At 42.8% G+C, this 20,887-nt stretch overlaps 1 protein-coding gene across 3 annotated transcripts in view; it reads right to left on the bottom strand.

Moving 5' to 3' along the window:
• Nucleotides 1-1,042: 1,042 nt before the first annotated feature.
• Nucleotides 1,043-20,887, bottom strand: part of LOC119441403 (leucine-rich repeat and calponin homology domain-containing protein) — a 118,749-nt gene continuing 98,904 nt past the window's right edge. For 2 of the 3 annotated variants that reach the window (XM_037706026.2, XM_037706027.2), the window contains one exon: nucleotides 5,775-15,510. In XM_037706026.2, coding sequence (XP_037561954.1) covers nucleotides 15,133-15,510 — 378 coding nt within the window. In that variant the 3' untranslated portion in view covers nucleotides 5,775-15,132. Of the gene's footprint in view, nucleotides 3,056-5,774; nucleotides 15,511-20,887 lie in introns of those variants that run through there. The other variant, XM_037706028.2, reaches the window with a different exon arrangement.

Raw genomic sequence — 20,887 nt, 5'->3', positions numbered from 1 at the left:
ATATTACGACGACGCCCATCTGCTCAATTTCGTTTTAATTTGCCGTTGCCGCCTTAAAACACTATGCAATAGTAAAATGACAAAGCATGTCTAAGGTTGCTCGGGCCCAACCAGCTCAACGTGGGTCAGTGCCACAGCGATTCTCGCCGAGTGGGCAACTTCCCACCAAAGTGCCCCTCCCAAAGAAGCCCAAGCTGAATTCGAAGCGTGCTTACGTAAGCTTGATAAACTTGCCGAAGCCGCAAAACAGACACTGCACATCCTGGGCCACTTGTGTACTATCTCCCATCTTGGCATAATTTAGAGCTGCATAACCAACTTGTATCGGTCTTCTCACTGTGACATAACTGGAACAAGACACGTTGAAAGGCTCGGGTGGAGCATTTTCTAGCAATCCTTAGCAAGGGTATGCCCACATGTAGCTTTGAGCATTGCCTTCCTTCTCCTCTTTTATTGAAAATAATGCAGGCAATCCAGATGGCAAAACAAGATACACTTCAGGCAAAGTTCTTTCGAAGGGGAAAAACATATTTTATTAAAAAATGTTGCACGTCTTTTGTCTTCCACAACTTGCATATAAATGTTGCATCAAAAGAACAAATTTGTTCAAAGCCACCCAAATGTAAAAAGAAATGTGGGCAACCATAATTTTTCAAGCTCGTCAGTTTAAAGCAAGTGCAGCTTCCACTGCAGTTTGTGACATTCATGACTAAGTGTAACACATTAAAACATGGTGTACCACACAGACAATGAGCATTTATTTTAAGTGAACAGAGAGCCAAGTTTACCGAGCTTTTATGCCCATTTAGAGTGAATGCTACAGCTCCTGCTGTGTTTGAACATAAATAAATGGCTCAAGACCTCCTGGCCAAAAGAAGATGGTACGAGAGGAAAATATGTATAGAATGGATTCAAATACTTTTTGTTTTGGCAGACAGCATGAAGGTGTCAGCTAAGACATTTGCAAAGATGCAGAAAGCTCTCGGTACACTAGTGGGTTGCCATAAGAGCAAATATTGGCAAGAAATAATGGCAATAAGGCTCGTAGCAGGACAATACAAAATGAGTTTTCTAGCACCAATCTGTGCAATGCCTTTCATTGATGCTGAGTGATGCGATAAATCATGGCCATTGAGGAACATGGAGGGTATGAAGTAACACTGTAACGTCGCATAGACACTGGGTACATCAGCCTGTAGGCAGGCTTGCATGAAGAGATCAAGCTTGCAGCAATAGGCTACAGGGCACAGCCCACAAAACACCAATAAAATGAGAGCTCATGCTCTGGCTTTCCAGAAAAGGCTTAGAAAGGAGCATCAATAATTGGCTTGAAAAGGTTCAACTGGGATAGGGATATGCACCAGGTGGCTGATGGCTGCCTGTGGTGAAATGTACAGACACCGAGTCATGGCTAGCAAGCTTGCTAGGCAAGCTTAGTGACCAAAAAAACTATATGTAATTTCTACCTGGCTGTCTTACTTTCCAAAAACTCGCTTTGCAGCTGGCAAAACAGTGTGAGGGTTTGATAAATGAGCCTTGCCACAGTTAACACAGCATTTGTAAATGTGACGTGCCATGACATCAGGTGCACCACAAGGTGCCTTTGGCAGGGTGTCGTTATGTATGACCAAAAGGTCATTTGTACAATATAAACTCCTAAAAGACCTCCGAGAACACTTTCTCTCATTAAAAAGTAAGTACATGAGTACAAACAAGTGTGTGGGTTGATGTGCACGCACTGCATAAATAAGAATGAACTCCTAGGGTGAGAAATAATTTTCCCTCAAAAACTACTCTTTCCTAACGTAATCCATTAAGTACATTGCTTTGGCAACACAGTTGCATACTTAATCACAGCCCAGAAACAAAGCGACACAGCAACAAGGTAGCACAAAACCACTTGGATGAGTAGGGCACTTTGTGACCATTGTAAAGAGGTAAGTGAAATCCACTTTTACAACAGCTTTTACTATGCCAATTTTGTTCAATTAAAGGTAGTGAAGCTGCACCTAATCGAACTGTTTAAAAATTAAATGAAGGTTGCACGTTTCTTAATTGTGCCCCTCAATATCAGAAGCAGCATACTGCACAAACAAAAGAAAGAAAAAACACTTCAGAAATGTTGCCCAAGCTTAAATTGCAGCAAAACACCTAAATCTTTAAAAAAGCCACAAGCCATGTCGTTACACACAACAGCCTCTTTACTACACATAGCAACCGTGTTGCTGTTAGGCTGTTTCATTGCATGTTGACACGAGTCTGCCAAATGCGCATAAGTAGGAGCACCTCGTAATATGTGACTTTTCTGACTAAACTGCTGAGTCATTCATGTTCAAATCTTGCAGAGAGGTAGCATTCTATGGTGCATGCAGTTTGGTACCATGTTTGAGTGCATCACATGACGGTCCAGAATAAAGTATTAGTACATGCCTGTGGTAATGTAGCAAAAAAAAAAAAAAAAAAAGCAGAATTAGAATGATCATGCCACCTCTCATTGCAACAAAGAAACAAAGTGTGCATTTCATTTCGCCTGGACAACAGATGGCACCACCACTGATGGCACCACCAAGCTGCAGCAAAACTGGCACTTTCTTGACCGGGTGATGCAGATTTCTAGTTTATTCTGGGCAACGTAAATGAGAAGTGCAGAACAAGCTCATATTAAACTGCATGCACCATGAAAGGCCATCTCTGCACGAAATGTCAGCACCGAACGTATCGGCAATCTAGCTAGAAGAGTTCTGTACATATAGCACTCCTACGTAAGCATTCGGTATATAACTTCATATCACAATGCTGGTAACTGCACACACCGTTTTGACATGCACTGTTAATTGCTGCGCTGCTCTGTCTGTGCTTTCCTCAATCTTTTTTTCTTGTTACGTCTGAGACTGGCTTACACAATGTTCACAGGAGGTGGGTTGATGGCGCACTGCTATGACTAGAAGGGTCAGTGCTTGTTGCGACTGGCGACCCGGAACAGCTCCTGTACGGTGACTGCAACACGCACCAGGCCTCGCTCTTCGAGCACGTCTGGGGCCGAGCAGGTGGCCTCCTGGAAGACAGTAACAGTGCACCAGTCAGCACTTAATGCTCGGAGGGCAGGGGGACCACATCATGTTATTACTTTCTGGACAGTAGATAGACTGTGTGCCCCTTGTTGTTTTGATCCCACGTGTGTTTAATGCTGGGTCGACCATATTTATATTTCAGCAGTTGTATCAAGTTCATATACGTCTGGTTGCGTTGCACTGTCCTAGCACAACACAAGAACTAACAGGCGAAAAGAAAACACATGGATGACGACACTAAACTTCAACTACTGTTTTTTATTACTTTGTGAAAGAAACGTACGTTAAGAAATGTGTTAAGAACATTATTGCTCACGAAACAATATAAAAAGCTCTGCATACTTTTTGCGTATCTGTGGCACATAATAATTGTATGTTGGTACCTCTTTTGGCAAAGGTGATCCACCAGTGTCTCAAACAAGTCACGCCTTTTACAAAGTGAAGTGGTGCTATTTACTCATATATTTCATATACTTGAGCCAGCAACAGCGATCGAAATAGGCTTCAATAAAGGCAATTACTAATGCTGCAGTGGTATTGAAAGTTGGACGATTTGGTGTTGCTTCATTCTACTGTTCGTTGTTAGTGTCGTCACCATCCTTGGAACAAGGCAAAAAGAGTGGACGTAAAGAGCGAGGCAAAACAGTGTATAATACTACACCACAGCACAACACTTACTCAACGACACTCACTGATAACCAAGATGCCATATGCAAACATGCGAACAGTACAGTACCGGTGGGTATTAAAGCCATCCTCAAAGACCATAGGAACTCAAATGCCAAAGTAAGGGTTACTTTCAAATGGGTGCCTGGACATCAGATGATTGACAGCAATTCCAAAGCAAGTGTGATGGCCCGAGAATACAATTACCCGGATCCCTCAATCTTTTGGCTAACAGCCTATGACCTATATTTACAAAGAACATAACTCTAGAAAAGCTATAAGACAACTATACCACTCTCCCAAGTCCATCCAGAATACTAACCAGATGCCAAGCAGTATTCAAAACAAAACCCAAACCGGTACACTCCTCACAGAAAACATAAAGCATAAGTTCTATAGATTACCAGGTACACCTAAATATTCAAAATTTGGAGCATATCCCATACCATAAACACTTCCTGGAAACACCCAGCCATGCCCCCCCTGTTCCCCCCAGTATTTCAACATATTTCTAGCTGAAACTGGCAGTCCAGCTGATGAAGTGGTAAGTGAAGGTGTTGTTGGATTTACCCCAAAGAAAAATTTAGGCATCAGTATCAGTGCTATAGACCTTTTTCACATACCCATTAAGAAAGTAATTACCCTATCAATGCTTCCACATGCACAGCTAAGCTGCTTTCCTCTTCTCTGGCTTGTAAGGGCTGGCACTGATATGTTACCAATGTCTTGTGTCGACAGGACATGCAGCATTTCAAAGCCACTCTCGCTAATTTTCAGCACACAGTTCACTATGTTGGGTCATTCTAGATCAATGGGAAACCACTGTGCAGTCGTGGGCTCCTACATAACCGCAGTACGATAGGTAGTAATTGAGCGGCGGTGGTGGTGGCCATTGGTAGTAAGTGAACCCATAATCTTCACATAATGCGAAGGTTGTGGGTTCAAATCCCATCTGCGGCAAGTTGTTTTTTTGACTGCTTTCATTTCCCTTTAATTTATTACTTCTACATTTCAATTAAAACTACAAATAACTTTCCCTATGCTTTCCTTGGCTTCAATATCTGTTGGCTCGACATGGTTGTGCGCAGGCCCGTAGCCAGGAATTTTTTTTTCAGGGGGGGGGGGGGGGGGGGGCACTTGCTGCAGGACTTGACTATTTGAGGAAAGCATCTATTTTTCAGTAATTACTTTCGGTAAAAATCGCTGTATGCAGATTATGTGACTTTTTAAATACTATTTTATTAATAGTTTTATATTTTTAGTTATGGGATGAATCTTCCTAATAGTATTTATTTTTATATGGACTATTCGTCTCAATAAATTCCATTACTAAAATTAAAACAGTGTTACTCACTATATGTGACACTCACTTTGAGTAACAGTGTTGCTAAAATTTCAGGGAAGGGAGAGGGGAGGGAGGGGGGCGGCGGGCCTGCCCCTAGGGTCCCGCCCCCCCCCACCCTGGTTACGGGCCTGGTTGTGAGGTGTCTGAATGGGCGTCTTATACCACAGGAAGCATTAGTAGAACATGGACATTTGTGCACTAATACTGCACTGCCAGCAGATGCAGAAAAGCAAACCTGATGACCTTCATGTCATCAAAACATTTTTCTTGGGCGAGTTGGTTCATAATGAAAAAGGGGTAAAACATTAGTGCGGAGTAAATTAGGGCAACAACAATAAGTGCCAGTCCTGTGTACTTGTCTCCTCGTTGTTTATTCCATGCTACTGTTTCATCTTTATGTATGTGTCAGTCAGGCAGACGAGTAAAGTCTGTAAGTGGTAAGAAACAATATCAATGGTTTAAGCCTCTGTACTTGGCTTAAACGTCATTGTGGCACCGTTATCGCCGAGGTTGACAACTGAGCACAGTGGATGATAAGAAATAAAGAATGGAGAATGAAATAGAGTGTTAAAAAATATGGCCCCAGTATTCACGCACACTTGGAACCAGCAGTATAGCTTGCAGATCATGCTGCTTTGCTGACTCCCAGTGACCCTAAATGCGTGAAATATTTGTGCTCAAACACATAAATGAAGTTACATAAGTATCTTTATTTCAGAGAAATATATGTCCATGAGTAACAGGTCTGTAGCACAGTTTGATTTCACACACTGAAATTACTAGACTACTTTTCTAGCGTTCCTCATACATGCAAGCACACAACAGCATGAAAATACAGGAGAGAAGACTGTCCTTCTGGTTACAGTGAAAAAGAAATATATATATATATATATATAGTCACACTGCGCATATTCTCTAGAATGCTAACAAAATAATTAGCTGGAACAAGAGTGCTTACATTTCAAAGGACTTAACAGTTTCATCAGACACGCCAGAAGACCTATCCACACACTTCTCTTTGCAGAAAAAGAAAGCGAAAATAGATCTGGCTTCGTCATCACTTCTGTGGGCACCTCAAAGTGGACCCAAAATGTCCATGCAACCTTGCACAGGGCAACGACTGAGGATGTGCAGTTCTTGTGCACTCACCACAGCCACTGAATACATAAGCTCACCACCACTCCACCTAACATAACCTCACCTGCTGTCATAAAAATGCTCCTGCCCATTTCAGTCGCTGATCTACCTTGGGCCGTATTCTGAAACGTTCCACTTCGGCGAAATTTCTTTTTTCGCTTTCAGGCGCGCGCTGAATGGCTGGTTGAGCAAAATTTAATGACGTCGGGCTCAACCAGCCAATCAGCTCATCCTTTTTTGCTAAAACAGGCGCGCCTGAAAGCGAAAAAGAAATTTCGCCGAAGTGGAACGTTTCAGAATACGGCCCCTTCACTCCCTTCTTTTCTTTGTCTTCACGCACTCCTTCCCCTTACAACATTAAAAAAAAAAGCCTGCCGGACACTGAAAAGGTGCACTTATAAGTTTTTTTTTGTCTTTTTTTTTGTTGTTTTACATTGAACGCTTTCTAAGACCTGCATTTGAGCCTCATGGTGTATTCCACTCTACACTGCTCCTGTTTCCTTCCAATTTCCTCTTGGTGCATTTCTCTTCCTTCCTTCACCCCCCACCGCCTCTTGCCAGCATGTCTACATTTTGAGGGCATAGGTTCACAACTAGTATTCTCAACAATTATAATCGCATAGACTAGCGCACCTTGCCCTTATACTGCAATAATAATCACTGTCGTCAAACAAAAGCGAGCCTTGCGGGGTGGAGCTTTGGTACTGAGCTGTTCGGGACATTTCATGGCACAAGGCCAGCATGTGCATCTGGCTGCATTACACTGACTGCTGCCTTTTTGCAGTGTACACAAGGAAGCAGCGTGAGCAGTGCATGAGGTGTTCTGGGCTGTGGAGAATGCACAACTTGTGCAGTGGTTGTGGCCACTTCTTAATCCAACATAAATTTCCCCCAAAGGCAAGGAATTCAGTACAGGCACTTCTGCTGGGCAAAAGCCCTCGTTCCAGCAACGAGGACAGGCACAGTCCAAACATGCAGGCTATATGAAGCCAGTTACATAAAGACAGGCGTGAATGTTCCAGGGCATCTAGAATACACTGCCACCCGGCACACTGGCAACAAGGTTTTATGCCGAATGCTCAATCAGCAGTGACAGATTAGCCTTACCAACACTTCGCTGGAGTTTCAAATACCGTATTTGCTTGAATGCAACAAGAGGTGAGACTTCAGGACTAAAGCAAATGAAATGCATCATGCAACTCTAGTTGTGGGTTTTAAGTAGAATGGTTTAGCAGATACATGAGCGACCACAGCGAAGCATGCCCCAAGAGTCTGAGTACACATGCACCCAGGCCCAGAAGTACAAATCACAGTACACTCTTAAAAATTGCACACGCCTTTAGCATGTCATTTCTTCCCAACAATAACAATAATCATTACTGACGTGTGCATTTCCTTGTTTTACTGGTGTGCGCCCAGTAATTTCCTGTCGGGAACACAATGGGCCACTGAGAAGTGCATGGCATTCCTACCAGGAAAGTACCAAGTGCGGAGTGTTAAAGATCAGCACGTGTGAGATGAATGACTACTGTTGGGCAATATTAAGCTGTACAGGGTGTACAGTTTATTTAAGAGTGCCATAGATAGGCTGTTTGACCAGTTCGCACTTGTTTCTTTTTCCTTCATCATGTCCTCACTTCATCGCCAACCTGCACACCCTACTGCGTAAGTATGCCGTATGCACGACACTGAAAGGCTGGCTTTATGCAAATCTTACTCTATCATTTCGATTAAGGTGACTTTCTCTATCATTTCGAGTAGGTAAGGTACGCTTTGATGCACGGAACAGAAGAAATGATTGCATCTTCTATATGGAGCACAGTGCTGAATATATTGTGAAATCATTTTTCAAACTATTACACATACGTGCCTCTCCTCGCAAAACTTGCCTCATAGTGACTTCCATTTTTTATTACAACTTTAAAAAGTTTTGTGCTTACTGGTGTATGTTTTCACTTGAATTTCCCTTCCAAACATCGCTGTTGGTTTGGTTAATTTTGACTTTTCATAGTAGTTGGACAGGCAGTGAAGCCAGTTCATGTCCTTGAAGTGGCTTGTTTTTCCTATGAAAAGGTGCACATACAGCAGAGATTTTCAAAAATATTTTTTAAGGTAAGCAATAACACTAAGTGTTTTGGTGATGCAGACCGAAAATGCAATGCTATTAGATTTCAGTGAAAAAGAAGCCACAAGCACAAAACCTTTCAAAGTTGTCGGAATTAACATTCAAGTCACTGTACATTTTTGCAAGTTCAGTATTCCTACTTTCGTCATCCAACTGCCATAAAGCCAGAGCACCTTTGGTAAACCTGTAGACACGAGGTACTGGTTTTCGATAGCATCACTGTTCAACAAACAATGCACACAGGGAATTTCCCTGAGCACTCCTTCGGACACAAGCACGTGACCCTTAGAAACACAGACGAGTCCACACGAGGTGAGCAACCAACAGGTGGCTGAGAACCATTTGACAGAGTAGTAATGCATAGGAAGCAGAATCAGCAGTCAGCCACAAAATACTTCACCGGCTCTAATACAGAAAAATACTGCAAACAAAATTCTAGAGCAAAAGCAAGGACAAGTAGAACCAATACTACAAAGGATATGAAAACAGTCACCAGACCATTTCAGTGGAACAGAGGCACCAGAGACCTCTCTGGGAAAAATAATCAACAATAATGACTAAACTTATACAAACTTATGCTGTTGTAAATTAAACCTATACAGCTTCCATATTTTTTCAGGGACACAAAAAAACACAAACCATAAAAAATGCACACCAAATGATGCACTAAACTGCAGGTACAAAACATATCAAAAAGCACCGGAAATCAAGGTTTCAAGTCTATAAGTTCTTCAATAAAAATAAAAATGCATCTTGACTAGTAGCAGCACTTTGAAAACACACAGTTAATTGTTGAAGACAGAATGCACAACACTGCATTAAACTATGAGATACGTTAGCTTTCAACAGATAGAAGGCGTTTCGGAGTACAGTGTCTGTTGCCATGTGTACACATCTTTTTCGTTGCCTTTCATGCTCAATGACCTCTAGTGAGCAGGCCTTCCACAGTAAAATACTACTTGTGTCCTTGCCGTTTATACACAGACCTCTCGATGTGAGCGAACGAACGTGACAAAACAAATGAAACAAGGGCTATCAGTGTTCACAACTCAAGTTAAGCTCTCACTGGAGGAGCCTTCTCACATGCAAGCTTCCAGAACCAGAAAACAAACACCAGCTGCCTGTCAAGTTTACCTAAAACACACACAGCATTACGACAGAACAATACACAGAAACAGTCGGACAATGTATATACTTTGTTCATTACGGTGTCAGGCTTGCACCCCTCAGAATGCACGCAGGTGTGAAAAAGACACATCCATGCTTCAGAAGGAAGGTGTGACAAGCTGCTCACTAGGCCCGGAATGTTAAGTAACAGCAGGATTACCTCGGAACTATGAATGTGGGTGAAAAACTGTGCCCATCAAGGGCTTCTCTAAGCTTGCCCAACACAATCACATCCCTGGCTCCGTTGTCTTGTTTCCAGAAACCATTATCACACACAAGTCACCCACACCTTGCCCACACCAGCAGCAGGCACAAAAATAAAGAGATTTTCCAAACAAGTACGTCCGTGATGGGGAAACGGCGTACAGCGCTAAGCCAAGCCTCAAGGGCCTCAACATTAGGCACAAAATGCGAGCAATGCCCAAGGGGGGGCTGAAACAACCGCTAAAACACTCTGACCAGAAGCAACACCTGCCTTTCCTGAAGGCGGTAGCAGCGCAAAGTGAAAAAATGCGAACATCTGCGTCATTGGTTACACAGCTTCAATAGATACAGTGCGAATATCACGTTATGCATGTACTCTTTCATGGCAAACATGCTAAACCACAGAGAAAAATGGAGGCGTTTGTTATTATCATATAATGCCCCGATATGAAATGGCAAAAGGGGTTTTCGATAGATTTGCTATTAACAGTCAGGACTAGAGGGATCATACAATAATAGCTTCACACATCACTCATTGGGATTCAAACAGCTCTTAAGGAAAGCATATGCAACTTGGATACCCATGCCAACTTGTGAGCCAAGGCAAGGCCTTTCAAGTACACTTCAGCTATAATGCTTCAGAAGAATCAAGTTTCGGAGAACGCATCGAATTCGTGCATAAAATAATGCACCGGGCAACTGCTGCAACAAGTAAGGGAGACAATGTTGAGATGTCAAATTCCTTCAATGCCAAAGAGGACCAAAACTGTTTGAACCTAAATGACCACAGCAGCTGGACACCCATACTTGGCCGATAGCGAAATGAAGCTTTTGATAAGCAGCTGAAGAGAGTTTTGTGCTTAAATCCACTAATAAAGCTTTTGCGCTGTTACTTTTTAAGGCTCCCACTAATTAGTTTCACACATTCCCTTCACATATTCTCACATACTTTCTCAAATCTAGTGATTAAAAAAAAATTTCATTGTGATGCACTGAATACAATGTGAAAATGCTCATGTTTAGACTCAATTAACACTGGGGGAGACAACTCTTGCAACTCCTCCTTGCACATTTTTTTGAACAAGAAAGATATACCAAATGGCACCTGCAGTTTGCAAAAAAGGATTGCGCAATGCATAAGCGACAAAGTCTGTGTTGGAGGATAACTTCAACGTGCATGATGACCACCTATTTAATCAACGATCGTAGATACATAGAAACTTTGAGTCTGATGGTTGTTGAACACCAAGGAAGCGCTGAGCTGAACCTTTATTTCCATTTTAAAATCTGAACAAAACGAGTGAAGCATTTGTAGGAATAAGAAGTTTGAGTCAACTGGGGCACACTGCAGTGATGGGTTATGAAAAGTGCCCATAAAGCTCAGCACAAGGTATATTTAAGATTCTTAAGTTTCCTTTAATGCTTTGCAAACGCCTCCAAAATAAATTGTCTCTGCATGACGATTTCCAACTTCCTCGCTCACCTTTTTCTGACATCTTAGCTACATAAAAAAAAAGAAAAAAAGTTGTCTAATGAGCCTTAAGTACTAAGAATATAAATACATACAACAATGCAACAGTTTCGTCTTCGCTTAGTACAAGAGTATTATTGCTCAAAGCTTAGTTGCACTTCTGCGAACCACTCATGTGGGACATCCTGTACGTGGGCCACTTCAGGGTTTTAAAGGTTCCGACATGACAGACAAAAAAAAAAAAAAAAAAAAAAATGAGGGTGCTGGAATAAGCACCTATGCAGGGTGCTTCCTTCCCATTTCATTGTCACATTTGCACAATGCACTGGCTATAATTACGTCAACAGCAACTTGCCCAAGTGCAGCATTGCTCTGTGGGTTGTGCCTGGAAATTAAAAGTGCTGCCCTAACAGGGGCTTTTATGAGTGCTTAGTAGCTCCAGTGCTTATAAGTTTGAATTCACGACAATCATTACGACAATATATGGATATGCTAGGTTGGTTGGGCCAGATATGCTGCCCACTTCAGCCGATCAAGTTTGTGCTGCCTACCTTGCACCGATGTGGCTGACATTTCTAATTTAAGAGGAACCTTAATCTTGCAAGGTCCTATCTAAATACGTGGGAAGGGATATAAGCATAAGTATTCATTGAACTAATTTTAATGAGGTTTGTTGCATATAAAAGAAAAAAACAAGAGGTTTACTGACTGTTGTAAGCAAATTTATGATGCATGCCATCAAGCCTTTTGACATAATCTGCCAAAATCTGAAAATCAGGGAGAAATCAACAAGCATAACATTTACAACGCTGTTACTTTGCCAAAAAAAAAAAAAAAACACACACACACACTGGAAACTGCATTTATTCAGATATCTTAAGAGGCCAAAACTTGTTATAAAATGCTCCGAATAGTACAAATAATTTGCAAATCTGACAATAAAAATTATAACCAATGCAATTATTTTACATATGTTGTGAATTAATACATCACATTTGTACGTTTTAGGCAATCTAACAGATATAGTTTACAGAACGGTGATATCTGTGTTTGGTGCAGGGCTATAGAATCGTAAACTTGGCGATTGAATTTTTTCTTGATAGTTTCTAACTTATGCCAATATTTGCAAAACATTTAAGGCCATAAAAGAAATTGTGTTTCCAAGAGCTAATAGAATTTAGATTTCTCTTAAATGAAAACAAAACAAGCAAACAAAAAAACAAACAAAACATAATTCAGATCAATTCAGTGGTCATCTGATGACAGCATTTATATCTGAATATATCTGAGCTAAAGCCTCTTCGTAAGCCAGTTTCTTCAAGTGTGACACAAACAAATGCAGCACTTATTACAAAAAATACTAGTGGGGTGACTATTATAGCATAACACATGAATGTACACTTCGCAGTGTATTGCAACATAACTGCCATGTGGAAAAAAATTAAGGAACGTAAAAAGCAGAACTGCCTGTGCTTACTGTTTAGAATAGACCAATTATGTTCAGTCCATTTTAAGAGTGTGAGCCTGGGTTCATGAGCTATGAATGTTTGAGTGCTCAAAAACAGTGTCCCAGAACCATTAAATTGCCACCCATCTCGAAATGTCAGCTAGCAGGGTCAGAACAATGAAAGTGCCTATGGCTTCACTTGGATCCTCAGTCTGAGAAAACATAACAAAATTGGCGTACATTTAAGTAGCAGCATTGAGTTGCAATGCGGCAAACAATCAATGAGTTTGGTTTGTAAATCTAGATATGTCTTTCATTCACCCTTTGATGCAGCTTTTTCAGAGTAGTTTTTACGATTACTATAAGAAATTTCAATGAACTATAAATAAGTACGTATCGCTCAGAAAGTCTGCATACAATAGCTTTGTTCAGTGTGACTCCATTTGCTCAGTGACTCCTAAACTAATTTAGAAAGGAAGCACTGAAAAGCTTATATAAAAATATGGTCGGAATTAGTACTTGTAAGTTAAGGCCAAGTAAAAAATATAGAGGCAGTAAAAGATAGCCACCACATTATATTTACAGCCTCACTTCAGCGAAATCAGTAGAAGTAAAAAAGCTATGGTACAGAGCAGGGCCTTTGGAAAGAGCAGATGACACTGCTTGCAGGCTACTGACAAAAGTGATAGAGCCCTTTCGAGCATTTGGTCTTAGCGTCCGAGTAGGAAACCGCATCGAATCACGTAGTATTTACAGGCTCAGTTAAGCAATATCAGCAGAAGTACAAAAGTTGACCTAAGGTGCAGAGCAGACATTGCTTGTAGGCTACTGATGAAAGCGGCAGTGTAGATAGACTAGAACTGTTTCGAGCACTTGGTCTGAAGGATCTGAGTAAGACGCAGCATCGAATCCATAAAGCATGCAGGCAACAGACTAGACAACTACACACAGCGTTACATTTCACAGGCTGATACTGTGAACCAATCCAATATGGCCTCAAAATTTTGCATGAGGTCCAGATGATGGCAATGTAGCTGGGCATCAACAAGCGCTGCTTTAAACTGAATACTAGTGTGGCATCATTAGAACATACCACACTATGAAAAAAGGAAATGACTTGTTTTCATAATACAGTAAAACCCCATTGATACGTTTTTCAAGGAACTGCTGGAAAAAAAAAATCGCGTAACAGCCGGGATAACATAACAGCAAAGAAGATCCCAAACTGCTATAGCAATGTCAGGAAAGGCTCTGTGCACATGTATAATTAAGGGACACGTTTTATGTAACGTTACAGTGGCCCCTTTCCACTCTCAATATGCTTTCCAGCTTAACACGGCTGTATTGCAGCTAAGATAACTTTAGGCAGCCAAAAAGAAGTACAACTCCTACAACTGCATCGCGCTTATCGGGACTGACGACCGCGTTCTTCCGGCACTTTATACTTCCAAATGTGCCTCTGCACAGTTAAATTTACCTGACTGCTACATTCAAATACAACTTAACATGTGGGAACAGTACAGAAAGGCAACATATTAAGTGGGGACATAATACATAGGAGTCATTGGACTTTAAGTCGGAACTGCGAAAATGCGACATAGCAGGAAAACTGCAAAGGTGAAAAACATATCAACGGAATTCCACTACATCACTGCAACAGCAACGTAAAGGACAGAAAGTGGAAAACGCATCACAATGATTGGTGCTGCCTTTTTTACTGTACTGCAACTAGGTATCTTAAGAATTCGTACGGCACCTGAAACCAAACAGGGCTGCCTATCGACACAAAAGCTGTCTCATTTGGCTGAACATGGAATGGATGCCCACATGGAAGACAATGCCGGTAGCACAACCCAAAATTCTTTAAGCTGGCTAATCTCATTCAGCCTGAGCCAATCAAAACAAGGCGCACTATCATCGGAGAGAGGATGCAGCAGCAGAATTGGCAACAAATGTCACATTGTGGACAGTGTTTCCCGACAACGGCCACAGCTCTGAAGGACTGAAACTGAGTGGTATGCACCGTAATGGTGAACAAGGAGAGCAGCACGAAAAGCAAGCCAAAGAACAGAAGGATATGGTAACCACTGATGCTAGAAGGAGTTCAGCAGTCAGTTTGCTGAAACCAATTTTTTTTTTTGCTCTAAATGCACTGAGTGTTAGTCAGCGTGGTCCTGCTTACAAGCACCTTGAAAAGGGTATGATTATTGAAAGTGTGGGTGTCCGAGGATTAGCATAAGTTGCCCTTCGAACATAAGATAAAGAAACCTGACCACCACTGTCAGGTGAGACAAAGTGCCATGTGCCTAAACATTACAAGCACACATGAAAACCTCTGTACGTAGTCTTATCCTCATTTGTAGTCCAGAAAAGACCAAAAAGAGCCTAGGCCTCTTTTTTTTCGGTTATGAGAAAAGTGCAATGCAACTCTGCATATAGGCTTTTGCGAGAAATCTGGGAATGTGCCCGCGAAAACTTTCTCCGAGTTGCAAGTACAGCTCAAAGCGACAGACCTCTGCAGGCAACCTCAGAACTTAAGAGGAACATCTTTGCCCAAAAGGACTTAGCGATAGCAGATGGCGTGGTCACAGCGCCCTGAGAGAGGCAGGCGTGAAGGTAGAGGCCGCAGCAGAGCCCCACAGGAAGCCAAAGGTCGACGAAGCTCCACTCGTCGCTATTGTCATTGTGTGGTGGCCATCCACGCAGCAGCAGCAGGCAGGTTCCCGCCAGTGTGACCAGGAGCAGACACGCCAGAGAACGGTCGGCACCATTGGCGCCCAGTGGCAGCCAGTGGCCAGGCACCAGTGCGGCCACAGTGGCAGCCACGTGGCCCACGTCTACACGAAGCACCAAGTCTTCCCAAGCAAACAGGTCCCCCTGCAACGGGCGGCCCAGCAGCAAGCATTGGCCCCTGTCTGATAAGCCTGAGCTCATGTGAAGTCGGGTGTAGCGAAACAATGCATGAGCACCGAGCAATGGGCTAGATAAACAGCACTTTAAATATACAGTCGACTTCTGCCAAATCAACCTTATTAGAAAATTCAAGACAGGTCCGAATATATCATTCAAACCATCCTCAATTAGTACCTGCAACAAATTAAGCATCAATTTGCCAGTTACATAATCAGTGGCTGTAGCGTTCTGCTACTGAGGCTACAGTAGTGGGTTCAATTCCCACGGGTTACGGCAGCCAAATTCTGATGGGAGCAGAAAGCAAGAACACCCGCGTAGTGTGGCCAAAATTAATCCTTCTGCTACAGCCTACTTCACAGGCCCTCTGCTGCTTTGGGACCCTATCAATCAATCATGCATGGCGACTGCAGTTACGGCAAACTCACTTAGTACATTCAGCTTTTCACCATCCTACAAATTCCGCAAAAGCCTAAAGAGGGTGGCCGTGTCAAAACGACCAGGTAACTGACAACTGACACAAGGAATCCAAACACGCAAACTCAGACATATGAAGAAAACCCTTTGACTCGCACACTTCAAAGGTGGCAGAAGAATGTGGGTGGTCAGTGACATTCCCAAGAATCATTAACTGCACTGCCCAACAGTTTCACATTTCACAGCTTCTGAATAAAGAAATACACGCATATACAGTGCAATGTTGGAATCCAAATGATGTGACGCTTGTTTGAATTGGCACGGTAGCAGCAGTGGCGGATGACCAGAGGCTAGGTGTTAGTTTTAGAAGAGCAGAGAATTTGGAAAGTTGGAACCCCGTGTTTGTCGTCTCAAGAGAAGCAAGGCACATACGTGAATACATTTACGGCTTCTGTGCCACATCCATTATGGGGGGATTGGCCGAGAATGGGCACATACCCAGTGATGCAATGCAGAAGTTACCTGTTCGGGCACATGCTCAGTCGCAACTGCCCAAGTTGTCTCTATATGTCCAACTGCCCAAGTTGTCTCTATATGTCCACAAATATATCCAGTGAGGAAACAACAACGAACGCCAACCGCAAGGTAAGAGGCAGAGAAAGCTTTGTTAAAATAAATTAAAAAATAAAGAATATTCAAGACTTTGCAAGGGCATTTCGAAGGACCTAACCTGACAGCGCATTTGACAGGTTTCCTACAAAACACTGTTGTCAAAAGTCAGCACACTGTCATTTTTACTGTACGAAGCAAACGAAAAAATCATTTTGAAAAATAACTTTAATTGGTGTCATGTATGTTCTAGACCAGACGGGTTTCCGTCCATTTCTTGACTTCATAACTTTAATTGCACTAAGCGAAAGTAACTCATTGTGGAACTTTTACTGCAGGCAATTAACCTCGTGCAACAGTCCATCTTGTGAAATTGCTTGTGGATTGCTTCAGGAGAACAACCAGTTGCATTTCTTTTATTTGCTGGTTGGACATTAAATAGCTCTTGGGCCTTGATGTTTACAGTTTTCCTCAGATTATTAAACTTAATGATAAAAGAAGAAGTTATTTGCTGTTTTCGCTTTCAAGCATCTATTGAAGCTGTTGAAAGCAGCAGTGGTAGATTAAACATTATTTTTTCTTTATCATGGTGTCAATCTCTGCTCAATGTGGTGCCTCCATCTTTTAATCTTCAACTTGGTTCTGCCCTTCCATGTATGCACCAATATAAGCAGCTGACATGGCCATCCTGAGCCATTTTGTAATCAGGACGTTGAGAACTTAACCTGAGTGGATCGGGTACGTACAGCTATTGGCTGAAACACCAGCTCAAATGTAGCCAACCATTGCAGCTTCCCCCCCCGCCCCCCTTTTAAGATGCAGAAACTGTGACATTAACAAAACTGTCAAATGATGTTTACTAAATCGCCATTTATATCAACCTACATTTAGGACCTTCCCTCGGCATCACCTACTCCACAAAACCAATGTCCAAAGACCCCTCATTAGGTTTGTGCATTGAAAAGAGACAATTGAAGTGTATAGATAAAGCAGTGACGACTGTGTCTGGAAAGTATTGCACCAATGCACGCCGTGAAAACAACAGAAAAATCAAACAAAGGCTTGCATGCTTTTCTTGAAGGAATAACTGGTGTGGCAAGCTTTTAGTGCGTGACCAAAATTCCCAATGGGGCCTGGCGAGGGGCTCTTTACCAGCTACTGAAATTTTGGACGGTGTCTGTCTTGCTCAATTTTTCACACATGACCGCTGTGCGATAAGGTGCCACAGTTCAGGTTGTTGTCTGTTGTACCACAGTGGTAGAGTGAGTTCTCAGCTTTTCGAGTGCCTTTATTTGAAGGGCAGCTTAAGCACTTTTAAAAAAAAGTTTCAACGAATTATAGTTTTTCACCCCATGAATATGAAAATCATAGTTTAACAGGCCAAAAGTCACCGCTAGTTGCTTTAATTTGGCAAAAACAAGCCACAGCGTCTGCGGGAGACGCTGCGGGTCGTTTAACGGGCTCTGATGGCGAAAACAATCGTGACGTCATCTTAGGTATCGGCGAGGAGTGTGATTCTAATAGAGCGCTCACGTGACCCCTGTATTGATGTCATCCTCATGCCCTGTCTTTCGCCGCTACTCTCCGCGCGCGAAGGGGGCAGAGCTCAACGAAAATTCAAGTCGCGACTGCGGCGCTGCTATGCGCAAAATCAAGAAAAGTACTGCAGGAGTTGAATTATACTGTGTCAGCCTTTCAAACCACCGTACATCTTCCAATTCTAAAACCTCTTCAGCTTCTCTTTAAGCTGTTGCGAAAAGGTGGATGACTTGGCACCAAATGTAATTATTAGGGACCAACTCCCAACAGAACAGCTTTTTAGGCATAGTGATGTATTCAATGTGTCCATGAGGAAAATTCACTGCCAGCTGGAATTGTGGTGGGTGACAAGCAGTCCAGAAAGTTGCCGGCAATGTGCTTGTAGCAGCACCTACCACCAGCAATGAGATTTTTGATCATGCTCATAGGTCAGACTGATAGCAGTAGAAATAGCATTTGCATCTGTGGGCAACCAGCCTACAGGTACTGTAGCCACATACTAAATCTGCTTGCGCACACACTGGACAAAATGGTGAAATCTTTGAATTGAATTCAGGCAGCAGAACATTACTCTTCCACAACATTAAAAATCCACCCTTAACGCAAGATGACGCTTGGTATGCTTGAAAAGACGCAAATACCAAAGGCAGCTGGTGACCCCGCGTCAATGTTCCCGCACCAGCTCACCGTGAGGTCCTGAATTTCGACGCCATCTGGCTGAGCCCAGTTGAATTTTTATCATAGAAATGGAGTGCACAGTATTCTAACAAAAACTGAACTTGGGGACTTTCATGAACTTTGACTGAACCATAACGGCTGAAATGTGGAAAGATATTTTTCAATCTGTTGCATCACAATGATGTACTGGCCCGGGGGTTCAAGTGCGGAATTAAAAAATGAGACTTTGCCGTCATTCTTGCAATAATCAATCGAAAGCCCGGCCCACATTCAGCGTTTTTAGCGGCGTCTCCTGCCGTTGCGTCTCTCGGCGTCGTTGCATCAACGGCGCCGGAGACGTAACCCAGCCACATGAGACGCAGGCAAACAGCGCCAGTCCAGCGTCGCGCAATGTGACCAGACAGATTTAACCAGAAGCAGTGTGCAATGTCATTCAAGTGAACTATGAGAAATGTTCCCGATTAAGGTTTTTAATCCCTGTTTATAGTTCTGTGGCACACACACACCCACACAAAACATTCACAACAGCGCGCTCGAAGGTACGAGCAGCTGCTTTCTCAGATGGCGCCGCCTCGCCGACGAGACTCTGGCGCCCCATGGTGGCACGCACGCGAACTGGTTGCTGCGGAAGTCGCTTGCAAAAGTTGCCAGCAGTGCGACTGCGGCCACGCGCTGATTGGTCGGCGCTCATCAAGCCGCTTCCGGCGGCGGCGCCGGCGCCGAGATCTCTGGCGTGTCTTGAGCACGACGTTTCGGTTTGGAGCCTTCCTCAGCGTCGACGCTGAGCGACGCCGGGTGACGAAACGCCAAAAAAAAAAACGCCGGAAAAACGCTGAATGTGGTCGGGCCTTAATACCGCAAAATAAACCAAAGTAGAGTCCTTCAAGAATTTAGCAGTCTAAAGTGATTCGATGTTTCTCTTTAGTGTCCCTTTAAGTGTGAAACAACTCGTTTCAAAATATTGTTACGGGGAGGCAGACGCAACAGGAAAATGTATTTACAATATATTTACAAGGTGATGAAGCGCTCAACCATATGGGCGAGAGCACGCCAGATAAAAAAACGTCTGCTTCATCGACGCTCCTTTTGAGGAATAGTACCGTGAGAAAATTTTCACATTTCGAGCAATTCTTATTCAGATAAGATGTCGAAACTTTCTAGGTTCAGTATCTGCTGTCTTTAGGATCGTATATAATCCTTGTACATCAATGAAGTATAAGTTAGACACAAGCAGATGGCCTCCAAATCTCAACATGTCAGGATGAGCTGGTGCGGAAATCTCAAGCCCGTCTTTCATTTTTGGGTTTCATCTGGCTCATCAAGAACCCGCCCCGCACACAGCAGGACTGACACTTCTGGTATTGCAGATGAGTAATTTATCAATCCAGCCTAACTTGATGCAACCTAACATTCCTCTATGATGGACCATCATTAAGTGTCAATCATTGCTCGTCTGCCAAATAAGTAAGCAGTATTTGCAGTAGTGTATGCAAAGTAGCAAACACTACCATCCCCCTTTTCCAGAGTGCTAGCTAGCCTCCATGCCTCTCAGCTGTCAGCCAGTGCTATGTACTGCATTTGGCAAGCCAAAAAGCTCAGCATGAATTTTGGCTCCACACAAGGCCACATCTAGCTGTGTGACCTGTGTTGTATCAGATTCGACAAGTGACGACCGTGCTAGCCCGAGTAGTTGCGATTACATTATTGCTTGCCTTTTTATGCACAAGTTTGCCCAATAAGAAGTTCGAGTCTCGCACTTTTAGCAGGGTTTCTGGTTCTTAACCACCAGTACAATGTGACACTTTTAACGAAGTACCTATCATATAGCAACACTTCTCTCATATAATCATAAGTATGGTTTCAGTTGGACGTATTTTGTAAACAGACACACTTGGGCACAAGCAATCACACACAAACACACACACCTCCAAACCACATTAAAAAAAAAGGGGGGGGGGGGCTACAGTGAATGTACTAATCAGCATTTAAGGCATTTAGGTGGCCACATTACATCACTTTAAAAACAAGGGCAAATGTACAAGTGCTTAAATGCATGTTAAAAGTCACCGCAAAAAGCTCTAAGTGATAAGGATGTTGTTTT

The sequence above is a fragment of the Dermacentor silvarum genome, chromosome 2, assembly GCF_013339745.2.
Source record: "Dermacentor silvarum isolate Dsil-2018 chromosome 2, BIME_Dsil_1.4, whole genome shotgun sequence".
In the NCBI taxonomy this organism is placed as follows: domain Eukaryota; kingdom Metazoa; phylum Arthropoda; class Arachnida; order Ixodida; family Ixodidae; genus Dermacentor; species Dermacentor silvarum.
This window is presented reverse-complemented; position numbering and strand designations above follow the sequence as displayed.